The sequence below is a fragment of the Neolamprologus multifasciatus genome, chromosome 8, assembly GCF_963576455.1.
Source record: "Neolamprologus multifasciatus chromosome 8, fNeoMul1.2, whole genome shotgun sequence".
In the NCBI taxonomy this organism is placed as follows: Eukaryota; Metazoa; Chordata; class Actinopteri; order Cichliformes; family Cichlidae; genus Neolamprologus; species Neolamprologus multifasciatus.
The window spans coordinates 233,443-250,028 of record NC_140446.1 but is presented as its reverse complement, the minus strand read 5'-3'; the positions used below and the strand labels follow the sequence as shown (position 1 = coordinate 250,028).

Genomic DNA, 16,586 nt, shown 5'->3' with positions numbered 1-16,586 from the left:
GCTGCGACTGCCACTCAGACAGCCAGAGCCCAATTAACTGGGAGGAGTGAGGAAGAGGGGCCCAGGGAGAGATTCAGTATCTCCCGGTTCATCTGTTTACTTCAGCTGGAGGAGGGACAGAGAGGAGGAGGAGGGGATAAAGGAGGACCGAAGGATGAAGGACGGAGGAACTGAGACCACAGCGGGGAGTAAATTAAAGGAAGAAGATGAAGGGGAAAGCAAAACAAAACATGGGAGAAGTTATCAAAAGAAATCACAAAGAGCAAAGAAGGGAGATTAAAGGAAGGAGGGAGAAGAAACAAGGATGGATGGAACGACAAAAGAAAATAAAAGAGGAATGCAGGGAAAAGTACCAGAAAGAAAAGACAACATTAACTGAAAGGAACAAGCAGGGAAGGAGAAGGAAAGATGGGGAAGTGGGATGAGTTCAAGGAAGGCAGAAACGAATGGAAAGGAAAGGAAGGAAGGACAAAAAGAAAGAATGAAATGGAATAACAGACGTGAGGAGGGGGGGCATGAAGTGAAGGAAACAAAGAAGTGAGACAAAATGTATGGGCAAGGACAGAAAGGAGTCAAAAAGAAGGAAGAGAAGGAAAGGGAGCAGTTAAGCCACAAATGATGGGATGCAAGTAAAAGGGAAAGAGGAAGGATTGAAGAAAGGAGGAAAAGGGATTAAAGGAGGAAAGAGATGAGAAAGGACAAGCAGGGGGGAAGTGTGGGGGAAATCCAAACTCAGTTAAAGAAGGAAATAAGGAAGATCACGAGGAAATGAAGAAAGTCAATGATAAGTAGAAAAGGGATAAGAACGTGGAGTATGAAGGCATTAAACCCCACAAAAGAAAGGAAAGAGGAAAACAGCACAGACTGAATGTGAGGGAGGAACAAAAAGTGAAGAAATATCTGACAAAGAGAAGGAATGAAGGAAAGGTGGAGTGGGCAGGAAGGAGGCTGCATGTTTGCTGTAATCATCCCCAATTTAAACAAACAGCCTCTGCAGGTCGAGATACTCGAGTACTCGCCCCCCTCTTCCTGTCTGAGTTTGCTCACGCTGAGCCCAACGCTCAGGCTGCTCAACACTCAGTTTATCACAGTTTGTTCCCCTCGTGGGTCTGTGTGATGTCATAGAGAGGGGATGTCCATATCTGGCCTCGCTGATGGGAAACCCCGCCTGAAGCATGCAGCAGCTTTTGTAAAAAAACCCAGGAACAAACCTGCTCTGAGTGTGTTGGCTCAGGGGGAGGAGCTAACGCAGCGTCCCTCTTTAGGCAGTGGGTGAACAGTGGTGGTGACGCCGAGGCCCAGAATAAGAGAGGGGGATTATTACAAACTGGGGTTGGTGCAAAGCCACTCTAGGAGAGAGCTGAAATAAGCAGGCTTTGCATTTCCGATGGGATGCTTTCAGCAGGCTCCACCCTGAACGCATGCTTTAAGAATTTACTCCAACCCTGCCCACCTGCAGGGGGCGTGGCTCAAAGCAGTGAAGCATTTGTTTTCATCACTTTCTCTTGATTCTCATTTGAATTATTTTTTGAAAGAACATAAAATCATTCACTGTTTGAGCATCTTCGTCTCCTAGCAACAGACTCCTGTCTGAATCTTTTTGGATGTAAACAACAACTTCACACAAAACCTCTGACAGCTCGCTGTTATTACTGGGTTTGATCACTGAGGCGTCCTCCTGCATCATGGACGAGTCTGCGTTGGAGCGATACTTCGATAAGTTCATCGCTAACGTGAGTTTTCATTTTTTCAGCTGCTGGTTTAAAAATCAAACTGCTGCATTTCAGAGCTGAAAATCAAAAGTGGAGAAACTCTGGTCCGCTCGTCTTCACTGAAGTGATTGAATCCAGACACGAGCCTGTTAAGGTCACGCCAACGTGTGTCTTTGATGATGATGTGCTGTGTTTTAGACAGCTTGTGGTTAAGTGTGTGGATTCAGCAGCTCGGGGATCAGGTCTGGGAGCAGCAGCGAGACTGAACTCAGCTTTACAAACGTGGTTAATGAGAGTTAATTTATTAATCATCATTTAAAATCGTTTTGCATTTACCAAGGTTATCTTTGTCACTAAAATTTGAAACTTGTGTGACAAATATGTGAAAAGTAATAAATCATGAAATCTCAGCAATCTGCATATTTAGTGTGGAGGCTCTCATCCAGTCGTCACAGACTATATCCCTTTCTCAATTCTCAAGTACGCGAGTACGGACTCACCGAGAACGCGAGCATGGACTCGCGATTTGTACAATTGGAACACCAGCGTACTTGATGATGTCACAGGTCCAGAGTTTTTACTGCCGTCCCCTCTTAATTTAACTGTGAGTAATATGTTATGAAGCTTAACTTTAATCACAGCCAAACCGGTTTACTCAGGAACAAATAAAACACTGAAATAAGCCAAACATTAACATTTAGAAGTGATCGAAGTGACTTATATATCATGTTTAACCTCAGTAGTGAAATATTAATAAAAATAGTGTACGTGTACATACGTGTACATACCTTAATAAAAACAAGCAGGTGAGATGTTAGAACGCTTTTGTTTTTATTTTAGTGGACACTCAATACAATAGACAGCTGCTGGGGTTTGTTTAACCTGAGTAGTGAAAAGACCGCGGGGGGGTTGAAAACGATGTGCCGGGAGTCCGCTGTTCCCGCCGGCTGTAATAATCCTCGACCTCGCTGTCTGCTATGGAGCTGGCGGGTCACAGACGTCTCCGAAAACGTCGGCGCTCGTTTGGAAATATATGATATCCTGATAAATTGAGCAGATATTTGAAGGTTACACAGCTACATTCTCGCTTGAAAAGAACTTAAAAGTTTATTTTGTGACCCAGAAAGAGTAATATTTAAACGTTTTTAGCCCCGCTCGTCCGCCATTGCCGCGTTTGAGTTTTGGACGAAATGCATTCTGGGATATTTAGCTGTACCAAGTCCACACAAGTCACCACCGATGCATGCTCGATAAAACGGGCGGAGCGAGAACACATCCGGGACTTTCTCGCGTTCTCGGCTTGATGCGTACTTCGACTTGGAACAGTACTTGGTCTCCAACTGATGACGTATCACGAGTACATGAGAACGCAAGTACGCACAAGTACGCATATTGAGAAAGGCCCTATATCCTGGAGCCAGCTAACCTGCTAACTACTAACAGTTGGGTGTTGAACGTGACACCACGCTGAACCAGTCGTTTCGCTGGAGAGGAATTCAGACCGTTTTTGAGTTGATTTCAGGATGTGAAGGTTGGACACCACACAGAGCAGAAACATGTAGCACCACGTTAGCACATAGGCAGGTTCTCTTCTTGCTGCAGGACCCCAGGAGGACAGAGGAGGTCAGCGAGGAGGTCGGCGAGGAGGAGCTGTTCTTCAAGTTGTTGCCTGATGAGCTCCTGACACTGAACACGGTCACCTGTGACGATGCAGGTACGACAACACTCTGCACACGGTGCGATCATGACTGGGTGGAGCGCTGAGCGAGCTGCATCCATATCCTGTTAATCCATAACTGCTGATTAGCACTTAGTGACAGTTGGTTTTGGAGCCTCGAGTGGGCGTCAGAGGAACTGCAGTTTGTGGTACTTTCAGCTCTGCTGCTCTTGTTCGTGCCTCAGACAGAATCTGTAAGAAGGAGGATCTGACTGCAGAGAGCAGGATCGCCGGCACGCAGGCACGAGGCAGCAGCTCCCAGAAGTCCTCAGCAGAAGCTAAGCCCACGTGTGCGTCCTCCTCGTCTGCACTGAAGGCCCTTCCTGTTGAACCCGGGACCCCGGAGGACCCCGAGACACTGCAGGAGAAGTGGTCGAATCTCGTCCCAGTGATATGGTATCACCGCAGAGATCTGCTTCTGTGTACGAGCGCACCGTCCAATGACGGCTCTGCGGCTTGCAGCTGTGACTCGTGTTTTTATTTGCGTGCAGTAACGTCATCTCCACAGTGGACCTGGGCTGCTGTTTGGACCTGAAGTTCATTGCTCGCAGGATGTGGAACGTGCAGTACAAACCGAAGGTGCAGAGACCTGAACGTGATCTACGTGGAGACATAAGCCCGGCACTGGTTTTCATTCTCACTGTTTTTCAGTATTTCACAGGGATCATCGCTAGGATCCGGGAGCCAAAAGCAACAGCGACCATCTTCCGAAGTGGGAAAATCATCTGCCTGGGAACCAAGAGGTTTGTCCGGATTCACATCTCCTCAGACTGTGGTGCAGCACGCTGGGTTTCAATCATCTCCTTGCTTCCTCTTTCTTTTAATAAGTGTGGAGGAGTCGCGCCTGGCGGCCAGGAAGTTTGTCCGCAAACTGCAGAAGTTTGGCTTTCCCGTGCGCTTCCTCAACTTTAAGATCCAGAACATTGTAGCCTTCTGCCAGACCTTTCCAGTGGATTTAGCAGAACTGCAGAAGGTCCACAAAGGGCAGTGCAGGTCAGGAGATAAGGACTCTGAGTAGAGGCGAGGCCCAAACAGGGACGCAGGTTTGAAGCCCCACTTTGAGCACATCACGTGTCAGCCAACGCTACTCTGTGCTAGATGGTCTGAGACTGATGGCACTTGCTTTCAAAAGGTCTTTTGTTGAATATGAATCCCTTTTTCTTCGGTCCCGTGACGATGCTTTAAAGTGGTTCATGATGTGAAATGTGCAGTCACGGATACGTTGAAGCACTTGTGAAGAACAGATGTAGACAGCATGCAGTGCTGGGGAGTAACGGAGTACCAGCGTTACGCATTTAAAATACAGAATATGAGTAACTGTATTCTGTTACAGTTACTGTTTAAAAAGCTGGTATTCAGTTACTTTGTTGAAATAAATGGATTTCACGGCGGTCTTTTTCTCTGGTGGTAATCCCACGCCGGTGGAAACCAAACAAAACGCGCATTAAGAGGCTCTAATGCCCGAGTCTCAACCTCACGCCCCACGTCTCCCCTACTTGCAGCCGCATGATGACGTGAAGAAATATTTTTTTAAATTATTGTTCCAAAAATGCTTTAACCTGAGACCTGAACTCTTTCATGCATTTGTAAATTTTCTTTGCTATTCGGGCTGATTGGACCTAAAGAAGGTAAAAACAAAGAATCACCAGATTTTCTTTTACCTGATTTTTGTTTTTGAGAAAACTGAGATCCACATATGAGGACATTTGTTTCAGATTTTGATGGAACAGTGACAGCATGATGTCCTCGTAAGTGGACATCAGGCCCTCGTAGAGAAAACTGTGATGTCCACACATGTGGACGCAGGTCCTGGGAGGTCAATATGAAGGCAACAGGCAGAGTGTTACAGGCATAAAGCAGCCTCATGGGCAGTGTGGCCCAGCTGTGAGTAAGCTGTTAAGACTCGACTGTACACCGTGTTCGTGTTTTCCTCTGAAACAATAAGTTCTGTTGGAGCAGCCTTTCAACGCCTCTCTCTGTCTCTGCTAGCAAAGTTGACCCAGACAACAAAGTAAAGCTAGTTTTCAGCTACGAGCCGACACAGAACCCACCGTATTAGCCAGAGGTCCCTTTACTACGGTTCGGAGCCGCGGACCTGTTTTATATACGCGAAGAATAGTTTTCTATATGAGATCACTGCAGAAACTGCAGCCTTACCTAATGTCCACCTGCTGTTACTCATTTATATTAAGATTTAAACATGAAGCTGGTGTTGGTGTGGAGAGTAACCTTCAGTAATAAATCACAGCAATAGTACATTCATGTAGTTGTAAACAGCATGATAATATATTAAGTAATCCAAAGTATTCAGAATAGTTACTCTCATTGAGTAACGTTACAGAATACATTTTGGGGCATGTAATCTGTAATCTGTAATCTGTAGTGGAATACATTTTGAAAGTAACCTTCCCAACACTGACAGCATGGTCAGTAAATTTGAGTTAATGCCATTTTCTGCAGACACCGTAGTGGGAAAGTTCCCAGAATCATCCCAGTTCAGACTGGACAGTAATCGGTTGTAAACTGGCAGCTCCCACTGAGCCCTGTTTTTCTCCAATATTTCAGTGTTTCAGTATTTTGTTTTCCATGTTAACAGAATTGTTACATAATAACTTGTGTTTGGACACAGAAAAAAAAACGTTTCAAACTTTCAGCTCGTTTCCACCAGAGAAGCAAACACGGAGCATCGATGTCGAAGAAGAAAGAGAGAGTGGGGAGTTCAGGAAGTGTGAGTGTCAGGACGATTGTTGTTTGGTATTATTAGGATCAGAGGAAGTCGAGGATGTTATTAGAGAGGGAAAGACATGAGCTAAATGGAGCAAGAGTGACAGGATGCGAACAGCTCGAGGCGAGGAGGTCGCGAGCACACGATGAGCAGTCGCTGTCCAAAAACCTGAAAAAGACATTTCAAACTGTGAAACTCAAAAAAAGATGAAACTGACTGAGAGCCTCAGTGAGGGGAGGAAAAGCACAGAGAAAGTGTTCCCATAATTCACTGCTTTCATGCAGACTGGGCGTGTCAGCGGCCGGATGACCTCACCTCCTGATACAGCCCTGGAGACACGACGGGAAGGGCCTCCATCCCCGCGGTCAGCGGGTCACAGAGAACACACCGAACGACGCGTTTTCATGACTCATCGTGAATCTGACCTCCTGCCACCTCAGGAAAGGTGAGGCTCACAGCCACGCCCACCAAAGTAAAACGTCAGGTAACGAGGCCGATCCCAGTAGACTTCCCAGCATGCACTATGATGGAAGCTCAAACCGTCCGGTCTGAGCTCCACGCGACTGAATGTCGAGTTAATGAAGGGCAGGTTGTAAATAACGTCACCTGTTTCAGAGGATATCAGGATGCAGTGACGTGTTAGTCACTCAGCAGGTCACGTCCAGCCACAGGCTCGTTCTCAGGTGACCCTGACCTTACCTGTGTGATGCAAACGCACACGAGGTACAGAGCTGCACGTCTGTTTTTCAGTGTGTCTGCAGCAGCCGTAGGAGATACGTAGGAGATCGCTAAACTGTGGAGAGTCCTGAAATGATTGTTGAAGGTTTTAGTTTCTACGTGGTGGAAACTGTGAGGTCTGTGTTCTTCTTTCTACAGTTATGAGCCAGAGCTGCATAACCGCCTCATCCTCGACCAGATCACCGGCATCAGAGTGTCCTTCCTCTCAGCCCGGTGCATAAACGTGTGCGGTGAGCTTGTCCACACGTCACAGTTCAATTAAAAATGCTGAAAAAACTGACTGAAAAACTGACGTCATCATGAGTGTATGTCCATGAAATATCCTGTGTCACACTGCAGGAGCTAAAACCAGGGCTGAGGTCGATGAAATCTTTCACACCGTCTGCAGAGTGCTGAGAGAGTACAGGTGGGAGCGAACATGCAGCGGCGCTTCAAAGACAAACTGATGTTAGAGGCAGACGTGAATAAACTGACGCGTGAGCGTCACTGCACTCCACTGTAGTTCCTGATTGTACCACTAGATGTCAGCACGGCTGCAGGCCGCTCTCAGGGAGACGTGCAGCTCTGTACCTCGTGTGCGTTTGCATCACACAGGTAAGGTCAGGGTCACCTGAGAACGAGCCTGTGGCTGGACGTGACCTGCTGAGTGACTAACACGTCACTGCATCCTGATATCCTCTGAAACAGGTGACGTTATTTACAACCTGCCCTTCATTAACTCGACATTCAGTCGCGTGGAGCTCAGACCGGACGGTTTGAGCTTCCATCATAGTGCATGCTGGGAAGTCTACTGGGATCGGCCTCGTTACCTGACGTTTTACTTTGGTGGGCGTGGCTGTGAGCCTCACCTTTCCTGAGGTGGCAGGAGGTCAGATTCACGATGAGTCATGAAAACGCGTCGTTCGGTGTGTTCTCTGTGACCCGCTGACCGCGGGGATGGAGGCCCTTCCCATCGTGTCTCCAGGGCTGTATCAGGAGGTGAGGTCATCCGGCCGCTGACACGCCCAGTCTGCATGAAAGCAGTGAATTATGGGAACACTTTCTCTGCTTTTCCTCCCCTCACTGAGGCTCTCAGTCAGTTTCATCTTTTTTTGAGTTTCACAGTTTGAAATGTCTTTTTCAGGTTTTTGAACAGCGACTGCTCATCGTGTGCTCGCGACCTCCTCGCCTCGAGCTGTTCGCATCCTGTCACTCTTGCTCCATTTGGCTCATGTCTTTCCCTCTCTAATAACATCCTCGACTTCCTCTGATCCTAATAATACCAAACAACAATCGTCCTGACACTCACACTTCCTGAACTCCCCACTCTCTCTTTCTTCTTCGACATCGATGCTCCGTGTTTGCTTCTCTGGTGGAAATGAGCTGAAAGTTTGAAAAGTTTTTTTTTTCTGTGTCCAAACACAAGTTATTATGTAACAATTCTGTTAACATGGAAAACAAAATACAATCACAGAGGAAATATGCTCAGTTTCTAATTTATTATCACAAACTGCCTGATGAGCTCATTCATAGAGTCGCTGCTTTTTAAAAGTTTTGTTTATATATTATATTGCCTCTGACATTTACCACAAACTCAAACTAGAAATCGGGAGACTGAAACTAAAGTGAATGTTTAAAAACATTTGAAGTGAATGAAAATAAAAATAAGAAAACAAACAGTAATAAAGCTGGTCTGAACAGAACAAACTGTCTGTTTTCTCCCCAAAATCCAAATGTCTGAAAAACAAATGTCTAATGAATCCACGTTTCTGAACTGAGCCGGCAGCAGCAGCAGGAGGTCGGGGTCGATGGAGGACATAAAAAGACCTTCAGTGACGGCGTTTCATGTTTTTCTGAGTTCTGCAGCTGTAAAGTCTGACTGTTAAATTTATTTACACAGCGCCAAATCACAACCACAGTCGCCTCAAGGACCTTTATATTGTAAGGTCGACCCTACAATAATACATACAGAGAAAAACCCAACAATCATATGACCCCCTATGAGCAGCACTTTGGCGACAGTGGGAAGGAAAAACTCCTTTTTAACAGGAAGAAACCTCCAGCAGAACCAGGCTCAGGGAGGGGCGGGGCCATCTGCTGTGATTGGTTGGGGAGAGAGAAGGAAGACAGGATAAAGACATGCTGTGGAAGAGAGACAGAGATTAATAACAGATATGATTCAATGCAGAGAGGTCTGTTAACACATAGTGAGTGAGGTATAAACACCCAGTGCATCATGGGAATCCCCGGCAGCCTACGTCTATTGCAGCATCACTAAGGTCCAGCCCTAACTATATGCTTTAGCAGAAAGGAAAGCTTGAAGCCTAATCTTACTGTCCTGATGAGCGCTGAAGGGAAAGTTCATTTAGATGAAGCTTCCAGATCTCTGGCCAAACAGGAGCCTGGAGGCCATCTGACCATGAGCTGCAGATATCATCATCTCCTGTTGACGGAAACAAGCTGTTTTAGCTCCTGTCTCTTTACCCTCCTCCAAACACACTTTGTTCTGATTGGCCATCTTCTGGAAGCCTGCTGATGGGCAGCAGACCTTCTTCTTGCCGACTCTGAGGCCCCGTTAGCCTAACTTGGCTCTTGGAGACGTTTGGAAACTTTCTTGGAGCTCGATCCCAGGAGAAGGTTATGAGGTTATGTGACTGTCAGGTGAGAGCAGGACATCAGCCTGGACGCAGGTAAGAAGGAGCTCACCACACAGTGAGCATTTAAACTGAGTACTTTTTGAAGTTTTCTCCAGTGAATTATCAGAAAACCTGTGGATGCCATTAAGTTCCTGCTCCTCGGTGCTTTGAGGCCATTCAGTTAGCGTTAGCTGCTGGTTTACTTCTGCACACCTGCATGTGCAAAACGCCTTCACGGAGATGCATCTGAGGCTGTGACAGATGGCCAGATGTTTTGGAAAATTCAGACTCCACAAGTTTTTTCTTCCTCCTGTTTCCAGACTTCAGCAGTTTGGCCGCCTCGCGGGGCCGCCGCTGTGACTGCACACTTTTAGTCAAAGGGTTTTTTTAGCAACTGGGAGCTGTGAAGGTCCAGAAATGCAAAGTCAACTTTTCCACTTTGTTGTGAGCCAAACAACATCAGCATGTAGGATTACAAAGCACACCTGTATTCACAGGAAGGAAAGCACGAACTCGGAGCGGTGAGTCCAATAGCTGCTAACTCACCACTTTACATGCACGGCCTGCAACCATCTGTTGTACAGAGGAAGCACGGGAGGACGTCTCCGGAGACTCGGGTCCAAAGCAAATAGCTCACATCATCTCTGACCCAGAAACGGATCTGGGAAGGAAGTGATTTAGCACTCGGGCGCCGTGCCTGGATGAGTGTCCCAGAGGTCAGGAAGAAAAATCAATCAACCTGCGAGGCTTCATTAGACACCTCATTTCGCCCCGACTGCTTCATCTGAGCAGGAAACAAGAACTTAAATCACTTCCACACGAGCTGAAGCTGAGAGTCGTCTCCTCGTCCACAGGTCATAAAACTGATCTAGAAGTAGAAAAGTGCCCGTGTCAGATTAAAAATCTGTCATGGTGACGTTTCACAGACAGGCTAAAGCCTCATCTGCACTCCTGTCTCTACCCGTGAATCAGCACAAACCCAAACTGCACACGTGGCAGCCTGAGATGATGTGAAATGACCGACAGGCAGGGTTGTCCTCTCTTGGTCTCAAGACCCCCCTGCTCCGATTCAAAGGGCTCATCGGGGGCTCTGCTGGCCCTGCTGTGACCCCTCATCAGCAAACGCCAAAAGTCTTTCAAGGGCTGAAAATAAGGCCAGATGTTCCCAGCTGCTCTCAGCAGGTCACAGACGTCGCTGCCGCCTCAGAGAAGCTGACATTCCTGCAAATAAAAGTAAGGAGCTGCTTTTTGTCTGAACTGTAGCATCACATGAAAGCAGAACAGGCCACACGTGTCCACACTCAGACATCCATCCTGCTGCAGTAACACTGAAAAAGCTGCTCTCGCTTCCTCTCCTGGAGACAAACTTTCTCCTGCAGTCAGCAGAAAGACTGAAGTGCATCTCAAATTTCTCCTAATGTGGGCCGCACCTGCATCTCATGAACTTGCTGTTCCAGATGTTGACCTGCAGACTTCCATGAGGTCAGAACCACAACCACCTGCTGACAGCCAATCACGTAACCCGCTGACGAACTAACTAAATAAACCTGCACAGGTGCGGTGTGTCGCTCCCTCAGTGTGTCTGAAAATGCACAAAAACAACAACAAAGCAGTGCCAACAACGCTCAGAGCTGCACACTGATAACCAAACGTGATTTCTCACTGCCTCAACCTTTATGTGGGAATTCTACTTTATTTATGCTTTAAGGAAGATTCCAGTTTCCTTTAAAACACGTTAACATAATTTAGGTTTCGTCTTGCAGCGAATGAGCTGAACATGAAACGGTCCACACGTCAGAAGAATCATTTTTAATAAATAATCAAGTAGAAGTATCATTAGTGCAGCTGTGGCATGAACCTTGCAGGAGGCGGTCTAATCATTTGTTAAGCACTGTGAAAACATAAATTATTGCTGTATTAAAAATGTAACGTTGGTGAATATGAAATAAAATCAGTGTTGAAACTGAATGAAACGTGCATCCACAGCTCGCTGCACCCGTGATGCGTGGGTCGTTATCTTTGCTTTGCTGATTCACCCACATTAGCATTTAGGATTATGTGACATACGGAAGAAATATGGCGTGCAAGCACGTCGCATTCCTTTAGTTAATAAGTTGAATACGTGACTGAGTTTGAGGCCCTGTGGTCATGTTTCGGACGAGCGTGGACGCGAGTCTGCTCAGACGGTAAACAAAGTTCAGCTGATTGGTCCCAGATGTGAACACGAGTTTGCAGCTGCAGCACGGAGGCGTCCTCTGGGCCCAGAGCAGAAACACGAGCCTGGATGTTCACATCGCGCTCACTGTGGAGCAGCGTTCACTCTGGGGCGGAGGTCATCTGGAGGAGTCCCAGTAAGTAATGGTAACCATCAGGTTTCTTAATCATGTGCATTATTTTTCACTTGAGTATTGTTGTTATTAGTCACACTTTCCATCGGCCTCTTCAGACCTGGAAGCTACGTCTTCACCCTCGATCCTGGCAGGGCTGTTTCATGCTCATCTGTGGCTGGACAAACACACCTGTCCAAACAGCCTCTGCACAGGTGTGTCGGTCACAGGTGTGAGAAGGTGACGCCTTTTTAGAGCAAAGAAAACCAGCAGCAGATTGCAGATGTTAGGCTGTGTTTTAAAGACAGATGTGGGAGTGGCTGTGCTGTCAATGCTGCAGACGGACAGGAGAGCAGCTGAAGGAAGGAAAGAGTTAAACCTCTGCTTCCTCCTCGGGTAGGAGGTGGTATGGAGGGGTGGGTGTGGCGGCGGTGGGGGACCTCTTCTTCTATTGATAGCCACGTTCCCCCCGTTTATTCCTGCAGTGAGGACGATGCAGCGAGGAGGCTCCACGCGAGGAGACCCCGACCTGCTCAGACTCAAAGCGGCGCTCTGAGGGATGGACGGCTGCTCGCTGACACAGTAAGTGCTCCCAGCTTCCCGTCTCCACAAAATCACAGCCGGGACTGTTTAGTCACGCAGGCTGCTGGAATGTGGGGAAAGTCCTGATTTCAGGGAGGAACGTTAAAGCCTCTCTCTGTGGAAGTCCGGCTGCAGGAACGACCGTCTGCTTCTTCTGGGATTTTATTTTTCTGAAAGCAGATTTCATTTGTGCTGTTGTATCAACAATAATGTTGTTTCTGCAGCAGCTTTCAAACACAGGAACAGTCACAGACGTCTGTGTGCTGCAGCTCCAGCAGTCAGCCCCCACAGACTCAGTCATTTCCCCTTCATCACACCTGTACGGGGGAGGCGGCTGTAACGCACCTGTGTGAAGGTCTGACTGACAGGTGGGAGGTGACAGCACCTCCAGGCGATCGTTGTTGTGAGCTGCTCCAGACAAACTGACCTCTGCATGTGTTTGTGCTGCATTTTTAGTGACACTACCTGACCAATAACGTGGCTGCTGTGAGGTCACACAGAGAGAGAGGCAGACGGTCACAGCTTCAGCTCTTTGAGGTTTGCGGCATTCGTTCGTGCTCTGAGCTCTGCACTCTGATTGGACGGCTGCAGAGGGCTGAATCTGCTGTGACGACTCCTGGAAAGGTTGTGTTAACACACCTGAACCATTCAGACCAGCAAACCGCCGAAACGTCTGTAGAGATGCTCACACGACGATCAGTTAATCATCACTAGCAGCTCTCGCGGCTACTTAAGTGCTTATGAGAGCCGTGAGGACGGACTTCTCTCACACACTCGTGTTGTTCTGTATCAGAACATTTTGAAGAGGATTTTTTGTGCTCTGACGCCCTTTCCAATCCAAAATGATTCAGTTCTTCTATCTATGATCCAGTATTTCCACATATTTCTGCAGCTGCTCGGTGTGAGCTGCTCGGCGTGGCCGTAGAGATGTCTGCTTCTCTATGGCAGCTCTGACTCTGCTCAGAGCATCTCTCACTCTCACGCGTAATGAAAACGAGCTGAGCTGCAGGTTTGTGTCAGAAGCTGCAGCAGAAAAAGTCGTTGATTAGGAGTGAAAATAATGAGGTTACAGTGGGGCCCGGCCCTCGTTACGCCTCGCATCATTTCCTGTGATCTTTCACTCTCAGGCTGCCCTCCCTCTGCCTCACGCTTCGTTTACAGCAGACGCTCTCGCTTCCGCTCGGAGGACAGATGATCTGTGATCTGATGACATTTAATCTGTGAAAGTCGTTAGTTTGGCCTCGTTTCCACTTGAGCTCTGACCCAACGACCCGCGTGACCCCGACCTGCCCTCCGGTGCTGCACACATGGTCAGAGGCTGAGGTCAGGTGACCATGAAGGAGGCGTTGATGTGTAGCAGCTGTTTTAAGACAAAGTGTAACAATATGTTACACTTTGTGTAACATATTGTTACACAAAGACGTAAATGATGTTTTAATGTCTTTGATGTAACCAAAAACTTATTTCTGACTTCACAGCTAGCTGTTCTCTGATTGGCTGATCCCTGACACCTGCATCAAGATGGCTCACCTGTTCCTCGCCAGCAAGATCACAATGCCCGATGACCTCCACAGCAAAGGCGGTGGCGGCAGGGTCCCCCGGAGCGCCATGAAGGTGCCGCCGTCCATCTCCGCCGAGAAGCTGAGCCGGGACAAGCCCAGGAAGGATCGTAGAGTCGTCGTGACAACGCACGTCCCGCATGTCAACGAAGTCCAGCTCACAGCGGCGACGGGCGGCGCCGAGATGTCCTGCTACCGCTGCACCATCCCGTTCGGCGTGGTGGTCCTCATCGCCGGCATTGTGGTGACGGCGGTGGCCTACACCTTCAACTCCCACGGGTCCACCATCACGGTGCTGGGACTGGTGCTGCTGTCTGTCGGGCTGGGGCTGCTGGGCGCCAGCGCCACCTGCTGGAAGGTCCGACAGAAGAAGAAAAAGGACAAGCGACGGGAGAGCCAGACCGCCCTCATGGCGAGCCACGGGTACTGCGTGGTCTGAGCGCAGACCTCTGAAGGGAATAACAAACTAACGCTTTACAAACTGCAGAGACTCGCCGTTTCCTCCTGCAGCTGCCGCAGATGTTACCGGCGAGCAGCGCGAAGGACGCGTCTCGGACATTAATGATGGCGACGCCTTCATCAGCTGGAGGATGAGGAAACGCTTGCTTTAGCGCCGACACTAAGACATAAATAACACGTCATTCATTTTACAAATATGCTGATAAACCAGTTTTTCAAGCAGAATATTTTCAGGTCCCAGCTCCTCAAATCTGCCCGATTTCTCAGATTCATCTGTCGTTGAGCTTCTGGAGTTCAAACATGTGACCCTCCAAACACCCACCCTGCACTGGGGGCCCATTAGAGGAGCCCAGACAGGCGACCCGGCGGGTGTTCAGAGGTCTGGGTAACAAAATCACAGCAGGTCCTCTTCTTTATTGTTGGAGCAGGTAAATTTGATCTAATTATTGCCAAAACATCAATTCTCTCAAAGACTTAGCAGGTTTGTAGTTTCCACACAGGACACGTTAGGATTACGGCTGATGCTTTTATTCTGAAAGTACCTGCAGCTGTTTTAATGACCTTTAAGTGTTAAAAATAAGATTTTGGATAATATGAGTGTTTAGTTGACGGCTTCTCTCATTTATGATGCACAGTATCTAACTAAAGCTGCTAATAAGCTATAAAAGACATGTAAAGGTACTCTAACGTAGACGTTTCTGAGTTTGTAGCTCTCGGTCTCATCTGTGGCCTCCGACGTTTCCCCGGATACGCAGCGTTCCTCCGGGTGGAGATTTCATCACGGTTTGATGTTTCTGGGCGAGACTGTGTTTCCCTCTCATGTTGGGTTCAGACTACAGCGTCGGATTAGATGGTTTTGTGTCACATTGGGTCATTAACATGTCACGAACATAAACACGACAATCATCGCTGCTCGCTGTGTTTCACAACCTGATAAAGGTCTCTGCACACGAGGACCGAGGGACCAACACAAATGTAATCATGTGGCGTGCGCGGCGGAGCTCCCAGACCGCCGAGGACGACGTATCTGTCGACTTATCTGACTCAGGGCGGAGTCTTAACGAGATTAATGAATGACGTGAGCAGATCACTCTCCCAGACTCAAACCGGACTCCATGATGTTCTCCTTACGAACAGCGTGAAGAAAAACGACCTCCTCGCCAATTTATCCCGTAGGAAGTTTATGTCAGATGTAATTGTCCAGGAATTCTTGAGTTATGGTCGTAACAGCGAGTTCGACCTTTATCGCTAAATTAAGTGCTAACAGTTCCCACGTTCATGATAATGAAACGCATGTACTCCCTGGAAGACTCCGCCTCCAGGCTTCACCGCCGCCTTAATTGTTTTACATTAGTGGCGCCTTCTTGGAGGTGGAGGAGACGAGATCCTCAGAGAAAGAGCTCCACCTGGCTCGTCCCACTTCATCCATACTGTGGGATCATTGTGTCATAAACCATCAAATCTTCCCTCTGATGACGTTCGTCAGCGCTTTTCGACATCGCTCTATCGTGGAGTCTGAACCCAACATGGTGGCGTAACTGAGCGCCGTGCTGAGGTCACAAATAGACCGATTCCTGACATGCATGCTACTCTGTGTTTAGTGCACTATGATGCAGATGTATCCTCTGTATTAAAGCTGTTTAGCTCCTATTTATTCTGTTGGTGTAAAATATTTGTTCTATTAAAGTCAGAACCACACGCTGCTCTTTCATTTACTCACTGAGCTTTGCAGAGCAGAGACACGCCGCGGGCTAAATTTAGCCATGTTTATGTTGCCTAGCATCCCAAAGACACATAGCCAGTTAATAAAGTGAGGAAGGGCGGGGGAGTCGGGGTTGCATCATCTGGACCGGGAGCTGGTGGTGGCGGTGGTGGCGGTGATGACGGGTAGCGGTTACAACGCGTTGTCACTTGTGCAGTGCTAACTTTATCTCTGCTGGAGTGCAGCATCCTGGGAATGTGGGTGGACTGGGGGGAGGGACTGGAAAGAGAGATGAGGGGGTGCGGATCATCGGTCTCATTCCTGAGGACACTTTGGAGGAGGTGCAGCGCCTCCTGAGCCTGAGGTGAAAATAGAAGCAATCTCAGAAGACGTGGACACGTTTAACCCCCCAGCAGCACATCAGCACCTTCCAATGATCACGCGTCACTT

At 48.0% G+C, this 16,586-nt stretch overlaps 2 protein-coding genes across 6 annotated transcripts; both read left to right on the top strand.

The window, feature by feature from the left end:
* The first annotated feature begins 936 nt into the window (after positions 1 to 936).
* LOC146512016 (uncharacterized) lies at positions 937 to 7,894 on the top strand. 4 transcript variants are annotated; one of them, XM_085169901.1, is made up of 8 exons: positions 937 to 1,737; positions 3,331 to 3,426; positions 3,615 to 3,825; positions 3,921 to 4,008; positions 4,081 to 4,172; positions 4,258 to 4,422; positions 7,031 to 7,122; positions 7,232 to 7,894. In XM_085169901.1, exons 1-8 carry the CDS (start codon positions 1,686 to 1,688, stop codon positions 7,336 to 7,338), a joined length of 903 nt encoding a protein of 300 aa, XP_085026027.1. In that variant the 5' UTR covers positions 937 to 1,685; the 3' UTR covers positions 7,339 to 7,894. The 4 variants fall into 4 exon arrangements, with proteins under 4 accessions (XP_085026027.1, XP_085026026.1, XP_085026028.1 ...); XM_085169900.1 differs by having other exon boundaries at positions 937 to 1,733; positions 3,315 to 3,426; positions 7,232 to 7,891; XM_085169902.1 differs by lacking the exon at positions 4,258 to 4,422 and having other exon boundaries at positions 937 to 1,733; positions 3,315 to 3,426.
* A 121-nt stretch (positions 7,895 to 8,015) lies between these two features.
* Positions 8,016 to 16,125, top strand: LOC146512015 (transmembrane protein 100-like). Of its 2 annotated transcripts, none has more exons than XM_085169907.1 (2): positions 8,016 to 11,858; positions 13,895 to 16,125. In XM_085169907.1, exon 2 carries the CDS (start codon positions 13,938 to 13,940, stop codon positions 14,412 to 14,414), a length of 477 nt encoding a protein of 158 aa, XP_085026033.1. In that variant the 5' UTR covers positions 8,016 to 11,858; positions 13,895 to 13,937; the 3' UTR covers positions 14,415 to 16,125. The 2 variants fall into 2 exon arrangements, with proteins under 2 accessions (XP_085026033.1, XP_085026032.1); XM_085169906.1 differs by lacking the exon at positions 8,016 to 11,858 and adding an exon at positions 11,870 to 12,416.
* The last annotated feature ends 461 nt before the right edge of the window (positions 16,126 to 16,586 follow it).

Bases quoted from the DNA above. Each gene is read 5' to 3' on its own strand.
- LOC146512016 (XM_085169900.1), top strand. From the start codon at position 1,686: ATGGACGAGTCTGCGTTGGAGCGATACTTCGATAAGTTCATCGCTAAC. The intron at 1,734-3,314 runs GTGAGTTTTCAT...TTCTTGCTGCAG, and splicing joins TCGATAAGTTCATCGCTAAC to GACCCCAGGAGGACAGAGGA. The intron at 4,009-4,080 runs GTGCAGAGACCT...ACTGTTTTTCAG, and splicing joins ACGTGCAGTACAAACCGAAG to TATTTCACAGGGATCATCGC.
- LOC146512015 (XM_085169907.1), top strand. From the start codon at position 13,938: ATGGCTCACCTGTTCCTCGCCAGCAAGATCACAATGCCCGATGACCTC.